Source organism: Nannobrachium achirus (assembly GCF_963921795.1).
Source record: "Nannobrachium achirus genome assembly, chromosome: 22".
Lineage (NCBI taxonomy): Eukaryota > Metazoa > Chordata > Actinopteri > Myctophiformes > Myctophidae > Nannobrachium > Nannobrachium achirus.
Genome location: NC_137829.1, coordinates 4,206,953 through 4,231,939, shown reverse-complemented (window position 1 = coordinate 4,231,939; position 24,987 = coordinate 4,206,953). Strand labels below are relative to the sequence as shown.

Here is a 24,987-nt window from a genome sequence, read left to right as displayed (position 1 = left end):
TTAGAGAGAGTCATCGTTTGACAGCACAGTCATCAGTGTATTTTGGAATCATGTCAATTTGTGTTTTCAGATACATATTTAACCACTTGAGCCGTCATTACCTAATAAACCTGACTTTTTACTCTGTACTTAGTCTACTCTTTTTCCCCTCTACACCAAACCTACAATCTCACAACACCTCGCAGCGCGAGGCATTGTGAGCTTGTAGATCTGCTATTTTTGGCTACAGTTCTCAGAATATGGACACTAGGGTTCAAGTTGTTAATATAAAAAGGATTGGAAGATTTGAAGGACCCCCTGTAGTAACTCTGAGGTCCCCCTAGGGGTCACGGACCCCCTGTTGAAGACCCCTGCTGTAGAGTATGTTAATACAATATCTAAGGACATCCGCAGTGGTTGGAGTTGGGTTTCCCACTCTTCCATTGAGAACTGCAGACCATGGTGTCAGTTAAGGTGGTTGCACACTGCTGCGTTTTTCGTTGCGAAATGCGTTTTTCAGGGCAAGGAGAGAGAGAGAGATAGAGAGAGCAAGGGACCGAGTGGTGCGCGAAACGGGCGGCAGTGTGCAAACGTGATTGACATAACGTGAGCTTGATTTTTTTATTTGCGTGCTCCGAAATTCACTCCGATATTCGGCCCGAAAAACGCAGCAGTGTGCAACCACCTTTAGGCCTGGTTGACAGATAGTGCTGCCTGAACTGTACAATATCTCCCCATGTCCCACAGGGATTGCCTCTTGGCTGAGCAGTAGACAGTAGAAGGAAACAAGTCAATGTGGTTACATCTGTAAACTCAGATCCACAAAGAGACAAATGCACACAGAGTATTTTACTGTGTATAATACAAACGCTAGGTAAATAAATGTAAGACCCATGGTAATGGCTATAATAAGCATCCTTTTAAGGGTGAGGTAGTCGTCTGCCATTAACCACCAGGAGAAATCACACTGTACTAATGACATTTTATTACCATGACATGGGCTGGTTTCAATCTCTATTCAGTCGCCTGCTGCTCACAGTCTGACAGGAAATGTATTCCAGCAGGGTCACTTGAAGAGATCTGGTTCTTCTGTTTTTGGGGGTGCTAACATTCCTCCTCTGTATTGTGAACATGTGATTATAATCTATTCCAAAAGACACGTTTATTTGGAATAAGTTTGCCAAATATTTATTTTGACAGCTTTGTTGATTTACGCAAGAACAATTGGGAAATACATTGTTAGATGTGTCATTCATTATATTATTATTGTTATTCAGATTCATGGGAAGAGAGGATTTAAAACAGTGCTACTCTAAGGTCCATTTGGACAACAGTAGAAATGTAAATAAAATTACGAATATAATCAGCATTTTTAACATTGGGCCCAGTTGAGTCAGCCAAAAAAAGCTGTAATTTTGTTTCATCATCTGCCCACTGTTAACTACTTTGTCTTGCTGGCCTTGTTCTAGTTACTTCTATGCTGACGTTTATATAATTACATTTTCTGGAGCAAGTGAAGAAGGGAAGAATTTCCTTTAGCATTTTAACACCAAGCTAATTTTCTACATTTCGTAAGCCTTTCCCTAAATGTATTCTTAACTGTGTGGGACTTTGTTAAAACATTCCCTTGGCTTGGCTAGTAAGAACGGCAACTTGTTTTTTGCCCATGAAAAATAAGGACACACTGCTAACTCTGTAAGTCAAACATATATCAAACAAAGACTTGCAATATTCAATGTGTGGGACTGAGTTAGAATGTTTTGTTGTGACTCAGGACCTCATTAACATTCCCTGTGCAACATTAGATTCACCACACTGAGATTGGTTAGCTCCACTGACTTTGCCAAGTGTTGTGAGGTTGCGTTGCATAACCTTTTTTTGTTTTGTTTCTTGATAAATTGTTAGTAGAGCAGAATAATACTGTCTGTTTGCTTTGATTGCATTTAAGTGATGGTCAGAGAAGAGAGAGTGAACATGCACAAGCAAACATGTTTCTGTGACATCAGGTATGGATTTGATTTAGGCCTGTCGCTATCATGTACTGTAGCTGTGAAGCGAAGTGCACATGAATGAACACACGGTTAGGTCTGCATATGCTTCACAGATGCAAATCAAGCTGGCACACTGCACAGCTGTAGCATCTCATACACATATGCACGTACGGTTTCGATCCATGCTTGGCCTTTTGTGGCTTTGGCTTTAGAATAGAAAAGGCAGACTTAGCTGTATAAATCTGCCTAACCAAGGCAAATTATTCTCTCACATTCCCTGTGTTCCGCTCTTTTCCACTCTGCCTGCAAACAGATTGAGTAACCATCATGACCAGGCAGATGGTGGTGGTTCACTGGTTTCATTATAAATTGTTGTGTGGTAGCATATTACTGTGCTCCACAGTTTCAGGGCATTTGAAACATTTTACATGCAAAGGGTTGCAACCACTAATAAACCCTTTTTGCCAAGACTGATGCACAAACAGGATTTGATATACTGTTTAGCGTGATTCAATGGTTACAACACGAACTACTGGCTAAGTCTTAATAACCACATGAACCTTATCGTCCGTATTATAAGCATGTCATTAGGCGAACATTTGGCGAGCTACAAGTTTGCAAGGCGTTATGAGAATGTACGGTATATCGTATCTCTTCTGTGAAGGTATTTGGTGTAGAGGGAAAAAAAGAAGGGGGCCAAGAATAGACCCCCGAGGGACCCGATCAATGAAGTACAGTATATAGGGCTTAAGTGGAGCGGCAGTGGCTGAGGGGTAGAGTGGCCGCTTGGGAACCAGAAGGTTCCCAGTTCGATCACAGACTCCCCCTGAGTTAGTGTCAAAGTGTCCTTGAGCAAGACACTGACTGAACCCCTAATTGCTCCTGATGAGCAGGTTGGTGCCTTGCATGGTTTCCTCTGCCGTCGTCGGTGTGTGAAAGTGTGTGTGGATGGGTGAATGTAATGCACCATTTACCATTTACAAGTGGTTAAAACAATTCAAAAGGTTTCTGCTATGCTACCCTCCACTGTTCTGCTATCAAGCATGTGTCTTTCTCTTCTCTCACATCCTTTCCTCTCTCCTTCCTCCTCAGAACATCCGTTCCAAAGTGGAGCTGACCGTGTGGGACCACCCAGAGGACATCAGTCTGTCCTTCACGGCCACCTGCCAGGACGGACAGCCACTGCCGGGCCTCCGGAAGTGTTCTGACCTGAAGATAGGAGATACTGTGAGTCTCCTCACTGTTCTGTACTATTCTGTCAGACTCCTCTCTGGGAGTTCAGTGACCCACCTTCCGCTATCTTGATGTTTTGATCATATTTTGGACCTGGTTGCATCTGGCCTCACCTTTTACAAGAGAGCAATTCTTGCCATTTTGATGGCACTTATCTAAAGCCTTATAAAGGTATATTGGAAGGTCACCACAGATCCGCTCTAAAAGGATATGAATTATGAAGGAGGGCATATATCTGTGCCTCACAGTTCATCCTCTGCCTTCTAAATGCAGCGGATGAGGATGGCCTCATGGTGACAGTGTAAATGAATAATGGCCCCCGAGGGTATTATAGGCTGTGGACAGATTCACTATGAGGTGTACTGTATACCTGCAGTACGCCTTAATGGGCTCTCCTTAGCTGGGAGCGGGATATCCATCCAAGCATCCATCCAGCGACTAAAGAAATGTAGTTGCGTCTTGGCAGCATGCAGCGAACGCTGTGTGACCTTTAAATCTTCGTTGTAGTAGTACAGCCCCTGTCTCATGAGATCAAACTGCGGTGGCTGAGAGAGGAGTGGGAATGAGGTGTATATTGTCCTCCTCCACCATTTCCTAAGAGGCGGCATTGGCCTGTGGAGATCTGTAACCACTAACCACAGCTTAATGAGAATCACCCTGACTGACTAACAGAGTGTATTAAGTTGTCTTGGCCAGACAGTTCACTGCAGGACACAATAGTCTTTGCATTCTTTGCTTGCATTCTCTTCTCAGCTGTAGGAACAACCTTAAAATTGTCACTGAATTATTTTATTATTTTCTATGTTCAAACTGCTTCCTGGTTATCTTTGCCGCATGCAGATATTCGATGCACTACTTAGGGCAGATAAAGCCTCTCTTCCCTATTTGAAAGAAGGAATGGCCACTTGTCCCCACCACACGGCTATCTTGGCAGATGCTGCTCATTCCTCCGGGAACATTTTCGCTGCGGCGCGTCTCGGCTGGAATCAATCAACAGTCAACACATATACAGGGAGGCTGGCCAAGTTTCACTCATTGTCCCCCCAGAAGGATCTCAGGGGTTTCATCTCTGCAGCCCCTTGCTGTCTGCAGGTCCCGCTGCAGCCGCAGTCTCCGTCTGGGAATGTGATTGTGCATCATTGAATGGAGGATGACGGGAGGCAGACGTTGGTTATTTTCAGAGAGAAGGTTGTAGAAGAGGCCAGAACCACAGGGGACCACGGGAAGGGGCCAAGAGAACAGTGGGAGTTGAACCCATAATGATTAACCGGCGACCGTGCTTCTCCGGGGCACTGGACCTGGGCATGAGTTATGCTTTTCATTCCTGTGGAGTAACTATTTTGGAATTCGTGCTTGGGATGAATGGGGTGTAGATGGAACACAAGGAGCAGTGGTATTCAAAGAAGGTCTTCAGCGAGAGTTTCTTTTTTTTTTGTGGAAGGGGAATGATGAATGATGAATAGCAGTATTAGCAGAAGACCAGTGTCTTTTTCCACGGCTGTTATTCGGCCTGTGTCCAACATGATGGGAGCATTCACCCCGTTGGAACACCCTTTCCTCATCCTGTCTCATCGAACAAGACAACGAGGTCAGGTGTCGCTGGATCACGCACATCTTAATCACCTTTGAATTTTGTGAAGTCCAAATCCCTCTGCCGCCCCTTTTTTATATTCCACACGGGTTTCAATAGAGCTTTGTATTGAGTGCAGGAGCCATTGAATGTATTAGCAAGAGGCTACTTTGTAGAGGCCACCACACAGGGAACCCCAATACACCCCTCCCCACCCTCCCGTGCTTGTTTCCCAGCTTCTGCATTTATCTGCTAGAATGTTATGTGAGGGTAGGGCGTGGGAGTAGGCAGTGGGTGTTGCATGCAAAATAAAGGGGTGAGAGACCATCTCCAGAGCTTTGGTGGTGGAGGGGCCCTGTGTGGTTGGGGGGTGAGGGTTATGGAGCAGGCTATTTGCGTCGCCAAATCTTCCTGCTCTGTATGGAGGAAGTGGCCAAAAGCCCAGGTGTCAGTCACTATGCCCCACCGAGCCTAAAGCTGCATCTCAATGACCTCAGACAAAAGTAGGCAGAAGGGGGTTTGTGATGCACACACAGCCTTGAAACACACAAAGGAGTCCAGCAAGGAAAAAGCAGGCCCAAGCGTATTCAGCATCCTTTTCACTGCAAGGCTCTCAGAGCCATAGGACTACTGAATAGAACCTTGCATGTGGATGGTGTCAGGTCTATGCTAATGCTCCACGCAATCTCTTCAGATACATACATTTTGTCTAAACAAACTAGAAGCTTTTGAATTAGATTATGGCTTGTGTTTTTGTTTTACATTCTGCGCAGATCGTGTTCTCATTTTAACATGAATGCCAGGCAGTCATGAGAATGCCATCATCAGAATTATTTATCCACTGTTACAATGATGGCCATTTGGTCATGAGATTCTCATTAGATTTCGAGAGACATTTGGAAGACGCAAGTCTTAAAGACACAGTGCCATGATTTTGGTACGGTTTCTGACTGTTTTTCTGGAGTTAAGGAGTTGACATTACTTCTCTAAACCACCCGATGTGGTTAGAATGTACAAGGATGTTTGTATTTTCGCTTTCCCATTGTAAACTGCGAGGTTCTCTGGCAAGCGGGTGAATTTAGCTTTCAAGTTTTTACCCCTTTCTCTCCTCAATTTAGTCGTTATGCCAAATGATTCCTCCCCATACACATTTCTGCTGTTGTATCCTACTGACTTTACCACTGCACCAACCGAACGCAGACAGACTGAACTTGTGACATATCAGGACCATGTACCGGTACCTCCCATCACATGGATTTAATATTGAATAGCGTCACTCAAAGAAATTGTGAATGTGAATGCACCTCAACAACCAGGCAAAGTAGTCAGAATTTGAAACTCCTCCATAATCTAATAGCTAAGGATCATTATGTTGGGGGAAATACGTCTGTGTCATGCCAACTTTATCTGTTTCTAACTTTCTATGTAGGAGTCGCTTGTATGCTGGTATACATGTGTTTTGTGCGCATGCAAGATGCAAGGAATTAAGCGTGTGATTATTCTGTCTTCCAGCATACTCCATTTCACATTACATCATACCGCCACTAGTTGCGTTTCCATAAAGCATATTCGAAAATGGGAAGCGAATTATCAGAAATTCGAAAAAAGAAAAAGCAAATTTAGCCTGTTTCCATCCACTGTTGAAATGGGATTCTTGGGAGACCTCTGCGTCTGGAAGTTGGCCGATCTACAAGCTCACAACGCGTCGCGGATGCGAGGTGCTGTGAGCTTGTAGATCGGCCACTTTTGGCACGCAACACGGTTTGTCGAGCCGGTGTTAGCCAGGATTTACCGTACTTGGGTGATGTGACGGACGAGGCAGTGCACACAACAGCGCCGTAAAATCCGATGCAAGATACAATAGTGGGGAAGATGGCGCCAACAAGTTAGTAGCTCCCTTCAGCCAAATCGATATCATGCGAGTTCAATGTATTTTAATTGAAAACCTATTCGCTTAGTGTTTCCATTTCCATTTGAGCATTTCGTTTTTTCGATTAAGCCCCAAAATCCACCTCCTCCAAGCGCATAAATCTTTTTGCGAAAAATGAAAGTTTATTCGAATTTTGAAGTGTTTCCATAAAAAGATTTATGCGCAAAAGCCTTAATGCACAAAAAATGGCTTTATGGAAATGCCACTACAGCCTTTCAACAAAAATAGCAGATCTACAAGCTCACAACTCCTCGCACTGCGAGGCGTTGTGAGCTTGTAGATCGTCTATTTTCGGAAAAGACGTTTGGTGTTGAGGGGAAAAAGAGCAGTCTAAGTACAGAGTGAAATGTCAAGTTATGTATTGACGATCTAAAGGGATATTTCACTTTCAAAAAAACTTTTGGTAATTTTATCATCTAATCAGGCTTTTATGAACACCCTGAACAGTTTTTAATTAGATTGATTAAATATTTAGATATTTGATGTAAATGTTGCCAGGCCCTCCAGGCCCAGGGCCTCTCCCCACACACACACATTGTAACTTCAAACTTCATTTTAAACATGATAGATTCATTAAAAACACCCATTATTTTTTTTCTGGTGACTCATAATACGTGAGCAGGCCGTGTTTTTTCGATAACTTTTTTCATTTATTTTTAATAATTATTTGTTTGTATTTCATTGTTTCCATTTTCCCAAAATATTATTACAAATACATGAAAAAAGTTATTGAAAAAACACGGCCTGCTCACGTATTAGGAGGGTAATATGAGTCACCAGAAAAAATAATGGGTGTTTTTAATGAATCTATCATGGTTAAAATGAAGTTTGAAGTTACAATGGGTGTGTATGTGGAGAGAGGCCCTACCACTGCTCCCTGTTGAAAGTGGAATACCCCTTTAAGTAGTTAAATACGTATCTGAAAACACACATTGACATTAATCCAAAATACTGATGATTTTGCTGTCAAACAATGAAACAATATGGAATCTATGAGAAGGTTGTGGGGGTCCCTGCTTCATCTCTCTCTCAACTAAGGGGTCCTTGGCCTGAAAACGTTGAAGTCCCCTGCCATAGAGTTCAGCTGAGGTGTATCATCAGTGCCCCCTCCTCTCGCTTCTCCTCCTCGTCCTGTCCTGGCGTTTCCCTCCCATCCCTTCGCCACTAACTTTTGGGCGCCCTCCGTTGCTCCACAACCTCATAGCTCTCCCAACGTGCTGCCTGATTGGGCGTAGTGGCTTGCTCGTGACTCACATGTCCCGTGAATCAAATTGTGTCCCTTGTTAGTTAATTACGTTGCTCACGATGTAGTGGAGGAATGCGGAAGGGACAGGATGGGGCCTCTCCTTCACTCGCACATTGCGTAGTCTCTACCTCTGTCCTCCTGAAAGGGCTTGTGTTTGTCTATATAATATTGGTCAGAGGAAACTCCCAACAGCATATTTTGTTCTGTAATGCCTGAATACTCAGTCATACTTATTTTTGTGTAAAAAGTGGGCTTTTGTTTTTTGCTAAAACATTCTGTAGACTTTGCTACTGTTCATAAGATCTCTGCATTCAAAGTAGCTTTCTGAACTGAAAATAAGTATAGTATGCAAGCTGCCAATTACTTCACACTGGAAGGTGTTGAATAACAGCATGGTTAGATATCCCTCAGTAGAAGAATACTCACTACTAAAGCTACTTATAGTACATAATTCATTCAAACTACTTATAAAGAAAATACTTCTGATATGAGATTCAAACAAAGTATACAACAAAATCTTATCACAAGCCAGTAAAAATACCATTTAGCTCAGTCTAAATAAAAAAGTGCACATTTTCATGTTCACATATACAGTATGCCTGCCACTAAATATCCCAATATTGATGGAGAAGTGCAAGGAAGACAACTCTGGTTTTGTATGTCATGTCCTTCACAACTGAATATTTGACCATTGCTGACAACAAGGGTAGACATTTCTATGGAGTGTGCAGTACACAAAGTGAGTGGCATTAAATCACTATGACAATTTGAATTGATTTGAATATAGTTGAAACTACTAGTCAACGCTGCTTATTTTGTCCATCATTTCCTCCTTGCATATTCAAATATATGTTTGATTATTGAGCACAGTTTTCCTTTTGAAGTGAAGAATGCAGACTGGTATCAACTCTTCACACTGCTTCTCTGCCAGCAAGAGCTTGTAACCTTGATTGACCATCCGCTTCCCTCTCCCCTGTGTCTCAGCTGCATCCGTCACTGAGAGGACAGCACAAGGGAATATGAGATCAGAAGTAACAGTTGGCGAGTTTAGAAATGGTGAGCTCTTCCATTCACAGAATAAGTGGATGCTCTCTCTGTGGAAGAGAACAGATCTATGAACTCATTTGTTGTTGCCAACATCAACAGGTCTGACAGTGGCTATGAGGGCCCAGTGTTTGGTTTGGGTCTGAGTCTAAAGCAAGAGGTTCTAGGCCTCTCTGGGACCGAGAACTGCTGATGGGAGCTTCAAAGCACAGCGTGTCACTTCTCCAGCAGCCCCTTGAATTTCGACTGTCAAAGTAGACATAGAACAAAGATGGATGAGACAATTTGACCTCCACAGAAATATTTCTACAGCTGTTTGTGTTTGCCCCCTCTCAGCCTTTGCAACATCTACTGTAATAATAGTGATATGCATATTGTTTATTGATTCAGCTTTCTGTATTCTATATTGTTTTTGTATTCTGTGGGGAAGTCCATAAAGCTTAAATACCTTAGTTACAAAGTTGTATATCTCTTTTTGGCCTTTGGCACTTTGGAATAAAGTTTTATAGGAGGTGTCAGAGTGAAGCTGACACGTGTGAATTACAGTCGGTAGTTCAGATTTATAGCAGCATCGTTTTTATCAGTAGGGAAAGGCATACCAAAGGGCCAAGAAAAACACCCGCGCCCCATTTGGGACAGACAGTTTTGAGGATGACTGCGGCGGTAGCTTTGTGAAGAGCAGTGATGAAAACACTTGTTTATGTCAGGACAGGCCAGAAACCGCGAAGGTTGGGTTTCTCCTCGCCTTAACACTTCCTTCCTTGGAGCAATCAAATGGGTGGAGGTCTTGTGTCGTCTTCCTCGATTGGCTGCGATTAATCTACAAAGTCGGAGCCACATCATCTGTGCATGTGCGCTGTAAGCTTTCCTTTTCAACGAGTCGTGGCTGCACATGTAAACACAATCATGGGGTCACACACAGTTCACATCTGTAGTCGAGCTGCCAAAGGCTTTACAGAAAGTGTTGTAAGGCTGCAAGTAAATATAGATGCTGAGTCAGTGCAACACAGAAATAAATAAATGGAATATAAATAGATTTTACTTTTCTGTTTCTGAGGCTGTACAGATACTGTTTCTGAGGCTGCAGTTGTCTAAACTTGCCCTGCCTTGTAGTTTTATAACTCATCCAAAACAGATCTTTGCCTGACTTTTTGTTTTCACTATATAAACATTATCAGAATCCCCTTGCCCTTATAATTCCCTCTGTGTCGCTACTGGTCAGATTATCAAAAACATGAGTAGGCCATTTGTTGACTGTCACACCGTTGGCTCACTTTCCCCCCAGGTGTCCTTCAACGTGAAAGTGGAGGCCAGGAGCTGTCCTCCGCCTGGCACCGACCAGAGCTTCACCATCAAGCCGGTGGGCTTCAAAGACCGCCTGGAGCTGACTGTGGATTACCAATGTGACTGTGGTTGTAGCCGTACAGCGCAGGCCAACAGCAGCATTTGCAGCTCCACAGGTACCAAACCAAAGTGAAGAACCTGACCGCCACAGTGGCTATACAAAAATAAAACCCTCAGGGTTGAGGTGTAAAAATAGACCAAAAAGGACAAATACACCTTGTTTATTCTAATCCAGTGGTTCTCAACCTTTTCAGGCTGCGACCCCCCAAATAATCATATTATAACTGGGGACCCCCAGCAGAGTTGAGCCATTACATTTTGTTTAACATGGTTCTATTGTGAAAATAGCAGATCTACATGCATTGTGAGCATGTAGATCGTCTATTTTCACAATTTCTGCCTCTAATATTTGACAATTTGGCCAGTGTTTAATCTGTCATCTTAGAGGTATTAAAAACTCCTTAAATTGTCACACTGCATACATACCCTCTATACACTTAAACTTTACGTTGGTTTGTTTACTGCGAGTGAGAAACAATGTTAATGCACATTAAGTTAATCATCTGGGGACCCCCCAAAATAATTTGGGGACCCCCCCCCCCCCCCCCCGACCCACAGGTTGAGAACCACTGTTCTAAACCAAACCTCCGCCACCCACACAGGTACCTACAACTGTGGAACATGCCGCTGTGAGCCGGGCTACCTGGGGGCCCGCTGTGAGTGCCAGGACGGCGAGGCGGGCAGCCGCCACCTGAGCGCCTGCCGGGAGGCAGAGGGCAAGCAGGTGTGCAGCGGGCGAGGGGAGTGCAGCTGCAACCAGTGCCTGTGCTACGAATCAGAGTTTGGCAAGATCTACGGTAGCTTCTGCGAGTGCGACGACTTCTCCTGTGCACGACACAAGGGCGTCCTCTGCTCAGGTAAGAACAGCAACACTAGACTGTAAAAGTCTGAGAGTTAATTTAACTCTTACTTGAGATTATACAAATGGGTCCTATCCTATTTGTATGAAGAGAAGCAACCCGCACTCACGTTTTCATTTAGAGTATGTATTCAGTAACACTGATGATGGCCTAAGGGCCGAAACACATCTGTTCTGACTACTGCTGCTGCTGTTCCACTATTAAAAAAGACTCTTAATGAAAACGTGAGTGCGGGTTGCTTCTCTTCATGCGTTATCCCGAATACCGCACCCAAGATACCCAGAAACACGGCAATTCTACAACGAGTTGAGCGAACCAGTTCATTGAAGTGAACCTATCCTATTTGTACACTCTCAGTAAAATACTCAGCATTGTCGTCTGCATTTGTAACTGTGTAGATTATCATAACACACACAATGAGCACTTGATTTCACACTTAATTGTAGCGTACAAAAGGTATTCTTGGTCCACATCCTAGGCTTTTCGCACAATGAAAGTTTTTTTTGTACATGCTTGGATTGGTTCACACAACATCACTCTGATCAATCAAGGTTATGAAGGATGAAATGCACGTTTGAACACTTTTGAACAATTTGCCTGTGAACCTTTCGGTGCTGCTTATGTTTTGGTTAGAAACTAAATGTTTGCCATGTTGACATTATAGACATCCATACCTGCCTTGGGTGTGTCTTTGTTTTTCAGGCACTCCCATAAGTAATTTCTGTCTTCTAAGTAAGCTGAAACGCTCACCTGCTTGACTGTTGGCCAAGTTCCTATGAAGAGGCTTAGGAAAGCAGCTGGAGTGGGCTTTTTCTAAACCTACAGCTTGCATTTTATTGTGTCTTCTGCTTTGGTAATAGGGTGGCTGTCTAGGACCTGATAGTTGGAATCATCTGTGTGCATGAAACTTGGGAGTAAGGTCAGGTTGTTATGTTGCACAGAGATGCTTATTTCTTTGTGAAAGTTAACCTCCAGCACCACTAGAACCAGCGACTCTGTTGAGATGAACTTCCCAAACTGCTATTATTCCCCTTATTAATCATGATCTCCATCTTTTCATTCTGAGTCATTTGCATGCTTTATTAATGTAAAAATGCATGGACTCACTGATGTCTACCAGATTATCTCGATGTCCCTGATTCTGTCTGCTGCTCCGCATAGCTCTGGGACTTGATGCGAGTCGGCAGGTTGGCTCTGCGTATATGCTCAGCCATACTAAACAGTTGGGTTCCCAGAACATTGGGTCCAAGCCTCTGTGAGTTCTGGGGTGAGCTCGACTAGCTGGATGGAGGCCCACTGGCTCATCCCCAAACCAACGGCTGTTCCTCTGAACCCACAGAGAGCGCTTTGTCAGAGTGGGGCCAGCTTTGGTCCTCTCTCCCTTAGCACAATGCATGGCTCTATTTATCTATAATACCCAGTAGAAGTGCCGTCTTTCGTTTAGTCAGCAGCGACATTGGTAATGTCAGATGAAACGACAGCGAACAGCCATTCGTTTGTCAGCTGATCATACATAATCAGTCATTAAATGTTAACACTCCAGTTCCTTCTAAAAGCACTTGCTACACCTCCTATCTCATCATGGCTGGCTCAACATTAGCCTAGCACAGCTAAACAATCCACCCATGTTAAAACAAGGTGGGGATACTATACTGCAGTTAGTTAGCTGCATTAGTATATAGTCTGGCCAAGCCAGGCTAGCTCAACATGGCTGTAATGAGTTCCTAATGATTCCAAAGGGAAACGCCTCCTTCTCACTGTCTTCTTCTCAATTCCCTGAATCGGTTAATTGTCACAAAGTGTCTTGTATAAACAGTGTTGTAAAATCAATTCGGTGTTTGCATGACTCTTAAAAAAGCCCCACAGGTTTTAATGGGAAGGCCTGCTCTGCGTCCCTGTGCCCTGTTAAATGTCTTGTAAATAGAATAGTGCACCACCTGGATTGGTCACGCTCCGCTGAGAGCAGCTCACTTGCATTGCGTCTGGGAAAAGTGCTGGAGGTGGTTGGGTGTTAACTTCAGTCGGATAAATGGCTTAAAGGCACAGCAGGTTTTATTAAAAAGGAAGTCAGCTGGCACTGTGATCTCTCTTCTTTTCCTTTCTCTCAGGATTGCAGGTCACCCATAGATTGTCCCTAGAAGGTCTGAAAGGAGCTGTAGCTGTGCGCCATATTAACTTTGGCAGAAAGCCAACATCCTTTCTATCTGAAAGTTGCTTATGCGTCTCACACTGATAAATGGATAGGTGGGTGCCAGTTGTGGTGAAAATGTCCAGGGTTTTGGAACGATTGAGAAAATGTACCCATGCATGGATACATGGATGTTTCCTGAATGGTCTCATGTGTTGTGATAAGTACTGTTGAACTGTGTCATGTTGTACAACTGTGGCAGTTCCTCCTCAGTCAGGAGGGCCTTCCATTGACTTCTGCAGCTCAGCCTGTCTGATTAGATTGCTGTGTCAGTGGGCCAAAAGTCAGGCACAAAGACTGCTGCAAGGTGATTGGATACTGGTTTACAAATACAAGACAGCTGGTTACACAGGAGCATGCCTGGACTTCTTCAGGGTGGTTCAATTTTTCTAAACCTTCTCTTTACCACTTTTGTTACCCTTTTTGTTAACACAGATGCTTGTGCCTTGCAACACTTAGTTTGCTCCCTCTGAAATGTCTGTGAAATGTTTCATCGTTATTTTGCGTTTAGTAACATAGCACAATGCTGTTTAGGTCATGAGATAATGATGTGCATTTGATCATATTGAGTCAGTTATTTTGTCCTACTACTGTCCTATATTGGTTTGTGTTTACTTTATTGTGGTGTTTTATGTTTGTGGAAGAGTCCTTTTCCTTCTATCTCCCAGGCTAGACTCTTTTGATGCCTTTAGCAGCTGTGCAAGCTCTACCCAGGCCTGGTCAGGGTTGAATGTGAGGACATAACAGAGGAAGCAGGCCACACTCCACACCCAGTTGTGGCTCACATTTGTCGGCCTGGCTGGCTGGCTGTTGGGCTGAGCTGTAAAGGCATTGTGGTGACATGAGGTAGTGGCCAGCCAAAACCTCTGTAACGCACTGCAGCCTACAGAGTGTCTTTTATAGACCAGGGAGTTTGTCACCACCAATACAATACTATCTGAAACTTGACTAAACTCTTATCAGTTGTAGCCTAGTTTGTAGAAATCTGAGGTCAAGAACAGGCTGAGCAAGTCATATTTATTTCACATGCTTCCTTTTAAACTACACTCTCAAATACAGACATACAGTATTTAAAACTTGTTATTTATTTTAGTCGCATCCATCCTCGTCAAATTTGTTTTTGTGATGGTCTTGACAATGGTCTTGACAAGCTATCTTTGTGCCAGCGTAAACTCACGATTCTTATCTTTCTCAGCTGTGCTCAGCAGTATGTATGCTGGTCGATGAATGGAGGAGATAGCTGTGTTGTTTTTATTGACTTTGTATTCTCTAGTGGGCTGTCATTGAGGTGGAGAACTGTATGCCGTTTCCACTGTGTTGCACAGTTGCTGACTGTATTATGTTAGTCCTCTTTACATCAGACCAATATTGATGAGGGTTGTGGTTCCCTAATGTTTTAGCCTGTGCACCCCCAAGCTTCTACATCCCCAATGCCAGACACCTTAAAAAATTACAACATAGTCTATTAACAGTTGCATTAACTTTACATTAAATTGCAACTCCTCTTTAAAGATTTTTTACTTTTTAGATGTGATTTGTTTAGCTGTCCCACTGCTGGACAGTGTCCCTGATTCTAACCAGTTCTGCATATTTATGTTGCATGAATGACCTACATGCTCTGCTGCCACACCAGGTAGTTAGGCTGCTGGCAGTAAATCAAGTCATTTTGGGTACATTTCTTAATTAATTAAAACATATTTGATAAATGGTTTAATAAATGATTTTCTTTCATTTAATATTTTTATATAATAAAAAACTAAATGTGAAATAATGTTGAAATAATGTATCAGTTACACTACCCACCCCCTGGGGGTGCACGCACCACAGTTTAAGAATCCCTATGCACTACGCAGGCTGACTGCAGTAAAGACATCTGGGGAGTTGGGAACACAACCTTAATGGTGGAGGGAGTTGATGTGAGGATGCAAGATAAACGTTCAGTCTTGTGCCTTCTTTGGCATGGAGGATCTCTCTGGGTTGTCCTTTTTTTGTGAGCCCTGCATTTACTGCCACCTCGGCTGGCCGGCCCTCAGAGTCATGAATCAGTCTCTAAAGTTAGCTGCAGTCTTGACAGGTTGAAGATGTGGTGGGAGTTGCAGTGTCGGTGTCCTCTTAATGGGTCTGAGGGGGAGGGAAGGTCACACAGGAGGCTGGAAGTGGGGAAGGTAGGGGTGGGGGAGTGCTGGGTCAGCTGACCTGTGTCGGGAGACTGTCTGTCTCTGTACGCCATGGTAATCTTATCCCCAGTATCTTCAAGGCCAGCCCTTCCTTCAGGTCTATCTGTCAGCGTTTCTATCAGTCTGTCTTTGGGCAGCCCTGAATGCTCAGTGTTATAATGCAGTTGAAGGTCATTTTCAAGCCTTGGTTTTGTTTGCGTGTGTGTGCTTCAATACTATATTATACATGTGTGTGTATATACTGTATATACAGTCTATTAGTATAATCCAGTCAAGACATGCACGGATAAGTCGCGTGCTCCATTTGCCTGTAGACTTTTACAAGGCCTCAGTAAATCTTGACTTTGTAGTCCTCCTGCCCCCCTTGACATCTCCACAGCGAGCTCTGCAGCTGGTTTTAAATAATGATCTAAGAGCTCAACAGTCTCCAATTGCCAGAAATAGCATGGCCTTATTTTCCAGACTGGCACATTTACCCGCAAACCCTCTTTTAGCCCATAAATAAATGTGCTGTCTCAAAGATCTGGTGTGCGTGCGTGTGCGTGTTCATTTGGAGGATAAATGGGAACATATGTGTTTATTAATGTTCAGGCCTAGCGTGACTGTGCTTCATGCAAGTAGTAGCAGGCCTCAGGCTTGCAGTGTCTTTGTCATCGCCATTGTTTTTGTTTTGACCTTCACCTAACGACTGCAATAATATGCACATTCACTCATTGATTCTTCTTTTTGTCGGCGTACAGCTGGAAATCAAGTCTCGCAGCAGTCTACTGTAGATTGCAGGCGGATTAGTAGGGACGTTCCAAGTTGTTGGTCTAGCCAGAGCACGGACATGTTGAAACACAAAGCAATACTCTTATTGTCAAACCATCGACACTGTGCAAATATATGTCTAGCTCCTGCTTCTTCCGTGAATCTGTCTAAAAGAACTTGGTTTTAGTCCTGTGTGAGCTACTAAAAACTAAAACAGTGGTTTTCAATGGACCGCAAATTCAATGGATTTCATATGTATTTGACCACAGGCCCACATTTGAAAAGAATTTGTGCTAGGGACCCCCATAAGAGATGATTTGTGTTCAAAATGTGCAAGGAATTTTGTACGTTGAGAACCATTGATCTAAAAGAAAGAAAGACACATAACACAGTGGAAGTTAATTAAACTTGACTTTCTTAAAAGTCCTAATCTAAGGTTAATGGTCTTGTAATTGAGCTGCCAGTTTGAATACAATGTCCTGATGGACGATAAAGTTCAACAAGTGGCTTTGTTTCAGTGGCTGTGGTGAACAGCAGTGTTTAAGTTGATAGTCAGTTGTTGGTATAGAAAAACATGCAGTAATCAGTGAGTTTGTTCTAGGTTCATTGGCTGATTACCATTTGTGCACAGTGCCTTTTGATTTCTGCGAAGATAATGTACTGCTCTTCTTAACCCTAATCGTGCCTATCCCGAACAAGTTCGACTTTATTTCAATCCAATACAATATTTTATTTGCTATTTGACTTACCCGAGCTGCTTGGACCAACGTGGGTGGTCCTGGCTCGTCCATCGCTTACCAACGAGAGACGCTAGATGGTCCGACGATTTATTCCATTGAAAATGGTTTAAAATAAAGTTTAGAGCCCCCCAAAAAAACTCAATCTATACTGTCGGCGGCGCGACGTATTCCAGGGTGCCTATCCCGATCTAGTTCGGGATATTTAATAAAATGAATTATTTAATCGGAGGCCTCAACGAAGCCCCGGTCTAAATTTCCATCCATGGCCGGGGCCGACACTCGGCCATCCACGGGCCGTATTCGCGCAAAAGGCCGCATCGCGCCGCCCACTCCAATAATAAGTCACATCTTTAGAGAGGGTTTTCTGATTTCTGATTTGTGACCAACCAGAACGTTTTCTTTGCGACTGAAATAGCTTTAGATCGGGCTTCTAAAAAATAAAACATTGAATGGCTAAGTGTTAGCTATCTTCCTCCTCTAGTCCCCCATAGCAGCGGCTGCAGTGAAAACACAAGGCAGTACTGTATTCTTCTACGGTAGCTAAAGCGAAGGCCTATACAGATATTTCTGGCACTCTAGCGGCCACTTGTGGCCCGGGGCACTGTATGAGTTAAAAAGTAATAATGTGATATTTAAATAATTAAATTGTATTTAAATATTACATATATTTCATATTAAATTGTTTACTTGTTAGGCTGCCATGCTGTGTATAAACCACACTTGTCTGTTTGAGTGGAAATAATATATGATTGACTGACTGATATGACTGATTAAAGTGTCTTGCTTCATTAGAAGCCAGCCTGTATGGGATTGACACATTATATGGTACATAAAAGAGGGACTTAAAACTCAACAAAGCCTATTTGGCCTTTATTAAACAAATTAATTTAAGTTCATGCCTTTGTATAGCATCAGGCATAGATAGAGCAGTGCAGGTGAGCCTAACGATTTGTACATCTATAATAATCTATCTATAAATGCGAGAAGTCTCTGCGTGTGTGTCTGTCTGTCTGTCTGTGTGTGTGTCTGTAATCCGCGTATCTCGAGAACCGTTCGTCCCACCGGCTTCAGATTCGGCACGCGCGTTCCCCGCCGCGGCACGGAGTGCAGTGCCGGGTCTCGACCCGACCCGACGCGCGGTTTTCCCGAACCGGCGCGAAACGTTCGGAATCTCCTTATGCGGGGTTGATTGTTGACATCAGGCTGTTCCGGAGGAAATCGGCGAAAGCTCTGACTCATTGTGACATCACTTCATAAAAGGCTCTGACATCACGTACGCCACATGAGTCAACAAAAAATCTCTGTGATTGTGTATGTATGTATGTAATCCGCGTATCTCGAGAACCGTTCGTCCCACGGGCACGCGCGTTCTCCATATATGGGCATAAAATGAATGCCCCCATATATGGGCATAAAATGGATTGCAGACAGACAGATACAGATATCTCCATATATGGACATAAATGGACAGAGGCAAACAGATGGTCAAAGATCTCCATATATGGGCATAAAATGGACGCAGACAGACAGATACAGATATCTCCATATATGGGCATAAATGGACACAGGCAAACAGATGTTCAAAACGGGTCCTATGACAACAGGTATAATGAGGTTTGCATTAAAGGGGGAACCGGCACTGTGTCTGCAACACAGTTGGAGGCACAGACAGATACTCCATATATGGGCATAAAATGGACGCAGATAGACAGATATCTCCATATATGGGCATAAAATGGACCCAGAACTATAACTGCAGTGATCTCCATATATGGACATAAAATGGACGCCGACAGACAGACAGACAGATACAGATATCTCCATATATGGGCATAAATGGACACAGGCAGACAGATGGTCAAAACGGGTCCTATGAAAACAGGTATAATGGGGTTTGCATTAAAGGGCGGGGCATTCATTCCCTATTTACATTGTTCCGAGTTGGCCAGGTCGCCGAAGGGCGGCCCAGCTTCTAGTAATATAACTATTAATTTACAGAATGTTTGTCTGTCTGCCGTCTGTCTACGGTACTCTGACGTCATAGTAATAGGCATGGACAGACACGGAACACCATATATGGGCATAGGACACAGAACACCATATATGGGCATATATGGGTAAAAACAGTTCCCAAATTTCTGACGTCACTGATACTGCTGCCTGTACTGCGCATAATGGTAACATCTGCATGCATAAACAATGCCCAAATTTGGAGATGACTGACATCACTGATACGTCTGGCATCTACAACATTATTTCTGAGACTCCTACATTCAATAATCCCTCATATACTGTGCACACCCAGTAGGTCCTAATATACAGTACAGTATATTTCACTATTTGTATTCATCTGTATTTTGCTAAATGTAAAATCTGTCAATGAACACTGTATACAGTACTATGTACTGTATATTAGTTTAGACAGGCAGTTAGAAACATTTAAAACATGTGCCACTCATTTCCTCTTGCCCATAGATTAAGTTAATCAACGATTAAATAGGCCACGTTGGTCTTTAGATAAATTAAATAAACTAGCCCTTACCCGTTCAAAGATATGAGCTCCTAAATGATGTGCAGTGTGTGGGTTATGGGATGTGGTAACCCCCCGCCTGCCCGCCCGCCCACACACACACCCACACACACACACACACACACACACACACACACACACACACACACACACACACACACACACACACACACACACACACACACACACACACACACACACAGCTGGTTAAACATGTTGCCTCATGCTAGATGCAGAATAGATATGCCTCATGCTAGATGCAGAATAGATATAGATACACCATAAAAATGCTAATATACAGCATATGATTTGTTAAAGTGACAAACGGGCTTCACAGTTATGTCAGGTGTGTTCATATGCTAATGGTGATGCGATTTCAGATCAATTGCTCCAGCCACTGAGGAGAAACGCTGTGACAGACACTCACTCAGACAGACAGACAGACAGACATTCGGAAAATTATATGTTTGATGTTAAAGCTCATCCTGGCCAACCCCCTCTGTCCATGCCAGATCAAATCAACAAATTACGAGAAAGGATCAAGCCCTGCCGATGCACTTTAGCAGGCTATTGTAAGGAGTATTTCACAAATAACTGCTGGCAACTGTTCGCACAAGACCAAATGCAGATTAGTTGAAGTGGGTTTCAGCTTTCAAACTACACTCTTTTCAACCCTTTGACTTTGACTGTTAAGCCTCCATGCCTGTTATTGTTTTCATATGAACCCCACCCCCCCCAGATACCCTGCCTAGATCTACCAACTCTTAGATGGTTACACATGCATGGAACGATTAGACATTGTGGTGGGGTTTATTTGAAGTCCCACCTGTGATGTAGTAGTAGCAGCTACGCGAGCGCCACCTGTTCTATAGTGATCAGTCCCTTGGCCTTGAGGTAAAGCAAGCAAGCTTTGCATGTCACCTCCACTCTACCCTCCACCAACCCCTCCCTTCCACTTTTATAGACGTGACTGAACCTGACGGTCACAGACAAAAGCCCCACAGAGCTCGCTCAGGATGGTATCATTTTCTCAGCTCTTTCCCACATTAAATGCAGCACATATCGACATATGATGCCCCACCCCTCCTCAGCCCTATCGTTGGGGCAACAAGGCACCTTGGAGCCTTGCAGGTGTTGCGTTGCACTGAAATGGTAGTGTGCTGAATATCTTTCACTCTCTCTTTCTCTTTCCCTCCCTCACTCATTCCTGCTCTTGCTTTCATTGTACCATCTTTCATTGTACCATCTTTCATTGTACCATCTTTCATTGTACCATCTTTCATTGTACCATCTTTCATTGTACCATCTGGCTGCAGTTGATGTGGGTTCTGGCTGCAGTTGATGTGGGTGCCACTTTGGGACATTTGTGTGTTTGCGTGAGTTACAAATGAGCTGGCAATGTGAAAGATTTAACTGAAACATGAAAAAGAATTCCCATTTCTTTGTCATGTTTCAGTTAAATCTTTGTACAGTATTTTCTGGACTATAAGGCGCACCTGACTATAAGGCGCACTGTCAATGGATGGTATTTTCAAACTGTTTTCATATATAAGGCGCACCTGACTATAAGGCGCACATAATAGACGCTACCGTTGCGTTATGCATCAATCAGATGGAGCTGTGCTAAAGGGAATGTCAATGTCAATGAATGATCCATATATAAGGCGCACTGGACTATAAGGCGCACTGTAGTTTTTTGAGAAAATTAAAGGCTTTTAAGTGCGCCTTATAGTCCGGAAAATACGGTAAATGGAACCAGCCCCATGGACGGTTGTGTGAAAGGATTAACGTACCACATTACAGCTGCAGGGCACCTCTTTACACTTCAAACACAGTGGGGCACAGAGACATACCGCCTCCATATCACGCAAATCTGAGGTTACACTGGCCCCAAGGCAGGACTCGCGTATAAAGTTATCATTTCTGCCTTGACTTGACATACTCTTTTATGTGGGATATACATATGGTAGCAATAGATGCATTTATGCCTTTGTGGTTGCTTGTGCATCATTCAGCCATCAAGTCACCGGCGCTGGCCAGGTAACCAATAGTTTGGGATGAGCCATAACCAGGGTACTTAGCATGATACTGCTCATAAAGGATTGTTTTGTGTCAACATGCAGTGTTTCCCCCATTATGGAGTTTTGTATTGCACAAGCTTTTTTATTTATTTTTTATTACGGTTTTGAAGTCCGGTGTCTTTGAGATTCACAGGTTTGTGGAGTCACTGTGGCCCTGTGGACAGTCTACTTATGGGCTATACTGAGGCTTCTCTCTTTGTATGCAAGATCATTATTAACTAAGATCTTCCATATTTATGTCACAGATGTTTCCTTGTACATTCTGATCAGATTAATATGTTTGATGTGATGTTAACCACTTAAACCACATATGTTGTTGAGCGGCATCCCTCGGGGCTCTATAGTAGGAATATACACTCTATAATATTATTATGTTTTCCCAGAATACGGATGCTGGGGTTTAAGTGGTTTATCTTCATTTAGACTCCATCGGCCAATGTTGTTGCTTTCTTGACAAAAAGAACAAATATACAAGGTATCAACTTGTATATACTTGTTGCATTGCTATGCGATGATAGCTTGAAGATCAGTTTTTGGGCGATGCAGTCTATTGAGTAAAGTTGCAGGACTCCTGATCAACGTTGGTTTTAGTTGTAACTTCATATAATATGCTGAGATGATCAGGTAAGCGTGAAGTTAATTGACCTGAATATGAATTATTAAGCGATACGCCGTTCTGTATATCCAATAATAGACGGATCCCAAGGGAGAGTGAGTATAGCCTACAACACTCCCATAAACTTCCGTTGTAGTTGTAGATGGAGATTATTAACACAATATTCAAACATTATTGCCAAAACCAACAAGAAGAATGCTTGAATAATGTTATTTACAACACAACGTAATGTGATCATGTCGTGTTGAGATCAAAGTGTTGTAACACTTTCAATGGGACTGGATGGAGCCCTCTCGTCTCCTGTCCTCTCCTCTCTGCTTTGTTTCTGACTGTCTCACAAGTGTGTAACTGGATATAAAGTGTCCATACTGGTAGCGCAGAACAATGTAACTTTAGTTTATAATCACATAAGATAAGATGGAGCATTCCACCATCTTTTTTAAAATAACGTAACATAACATGTAATGTACATAAACACTCAGCAGCATACTTCAGCAGCGGTGAATGCGTAGGTGAAACACTGACATCTGAGTGCCAAATTCGAATTCACCCCCACAATGCGAGTATCTGTGCCTTGAGAAAAGTGGGCAGCTTATGGCATCAGGTGAGAAGGGCTGGTGTTTGGTTTTCATTTTGTATGCTCTGCATCTGTTTGAAGAACTTACAGTGAAGTCAGGCCAGCTTACGGGCAGCTCAACGTCCTGGGTGGTTCTAAAGCATTTTGCACTGCCCTAGAGGTTGCCGCTCCTGTCCTGAGTTTGGTTCCATTCAACATGACGGCAACCGATAATTGTTTTAACAGTTAAAAATGTTGAACAGCTGCGTAAATCTTTGTTTGCTTACTGTTGGAAGCATAGTGTGTGGACCCCAGGGTGCACTGCTGCTGCTGTTGACCAAATAAATATTAGGCTGTGTGAAGCTTCTGGCTCTTTCTGTGGGTGGAATCGGCTAGAGCAGGGGTCTTCAACGTTTTCAGGCCAAGGACCCCTTAGTTGAGAGAGAGATGAAGCAGGGACCCCCACAACCTTTTCATAGATTCCATAGTTTAATTGTTTGACGGCATGATCATCAGTGTATTTTGGATTCATGTCAATTTGTGTTTTCAGAACCATGTGAACCGTCAATACTTAATAAACCGTTCACTCTGTACTTAGTGTGCTCTTCCCCTCTACACCAAACCTCTTTGCCAAAAATAGCCGATCTACAAGCTTACAACGCCTCGCAGCGTGAACGTTGTGCGTTGTGAGCGTTGTGAGCAGGGGGTCCCGGAGCTGGGCTAGAGAGTGGGCCACCTTTACTATGTAGGTGGTTCTTGGATTATACTGGCATAGAGACGGACAGAGAGGTACCCACTACCCACCAGGAATAATAACCTGTTTGCAAACTTTATCACAGAGTTTCACCACATCCACTCGCACATACTGTAAGCTGTTCTCTCCATAAAGAAGCCAAGCAGCTTTGTCAGCTTTTTTGTGTTTTGCATACATTGAGACATGTCAGTCCTGCATGTCTGATCATGATCTTAGAGGTAGATACCGGTAGACCAATAGAGAGATCATCTTGGCACTGACGTGTTGAGGCCTCAAATAACGCTTTAAAGAATAGAGTTTTAGACTATCTCCCTGCATCACGATGCAGCTTGAGCTTGTGGCTCTGCTGTTTTTGGTGCACGTGCAAAACTAGGCACAGGTCACCACCATAGCTCCACCTCCACCATGTCTAACTCACACACAAACATTGCAACCATAACTGTCAACACACACACACACACACACACACACACACACACACACACACACACACACACACACACACACACACACACACACACACACACACACACACACACACACACACAGTGTGTTCCTCAGTCTGTCAACAGACTCAACACACAACATGCAGACTCTGCTACTTTTAGGTACATCATCAAATAGTAGGTTGCTTTCGGTATGTACTGGCCCTAACGTCAGGTCACAGATGTAATCACTGGATCTCAAAGGTGTATTTGACCCTTGGCTTGGGTCATTATTTTATATAGTCTTTTTACCCTACACTTTACTACAAGTTGCATACAGAAGAAGTGTGTTCAGACATCAAGTGATTGAAGAGAATGCCAAAGTAATCATTATTCTCCTGGTCAGTAATAACTATTGTCTCTCAGTCATACGATGTGAGCCGTGCAAAATCACACGTGTCAGAGCCGCCGATGTCCATAATTACATGAAATCTGACCTTGCACTATGTTCTTTTAGTTTTAATAAGCTCTCCTGGCTGCTTATTTTGAAGGTCAGCAGTGGCCTGCTATCAGTGAAATAATATTATTTTGCTGGCTTACAAAGATAACCTAACCATTGTGGTTGTGGCTATTCTGAGGTTTTACCCCCCCTCTCTTACATATTGACTATGTATTTATTTCTGATGACAAACAGTTTGACTCACTCAGACTCAACGAGAGAGCTTGTTGTGCCTGCATATTTTAACAGCTGTTGACCAGCTTGTCAACTGCCCTCCCTGAGCAGCGTATGTAATGTCTCTTTGACTGTAAGTGTGGTTTCAGTGGAATGGGCCAGTTTGAATCCTGACTGGTTAGAATCAAAAAGGTTGTTCTTCTGTGAGAGGTGGAGAGAGAGCTGGTTAGAAACAACACT

The 24,987-nt window shown here is 43.3% G+C and overlaps 1 protein-coding gene across 1 annotated transcript in view; it reads left to right on the top strand.

The window, feature by feature from the left end:
- itgb5 (integrin, beta 5) overlaps positions 1 to 24,987 on the top strand; it is a 53,777-nt gene that overhangs the window by 8,611 nt on the left and 20,179 nt on the right. Inside the window, exons 9-11 of the mRNA XM_080753175.1 lie at positions 3,063 to 3,197; positions 10,279 to 10,453; positions 11,000 to 11,254. Coding sequence (XP_080609301.1) covers positions 3,063 to 3,197; positions 10,279 to 10,453; positions 11,000 to 11,254 — 565 coding nt within the window. The remainder of the gene's footprint in view (positions 1 to 3,062; positions 3,198 to 10,278; positions 10,454 to 10,999; positions 11,255 to 24,987) is intronic.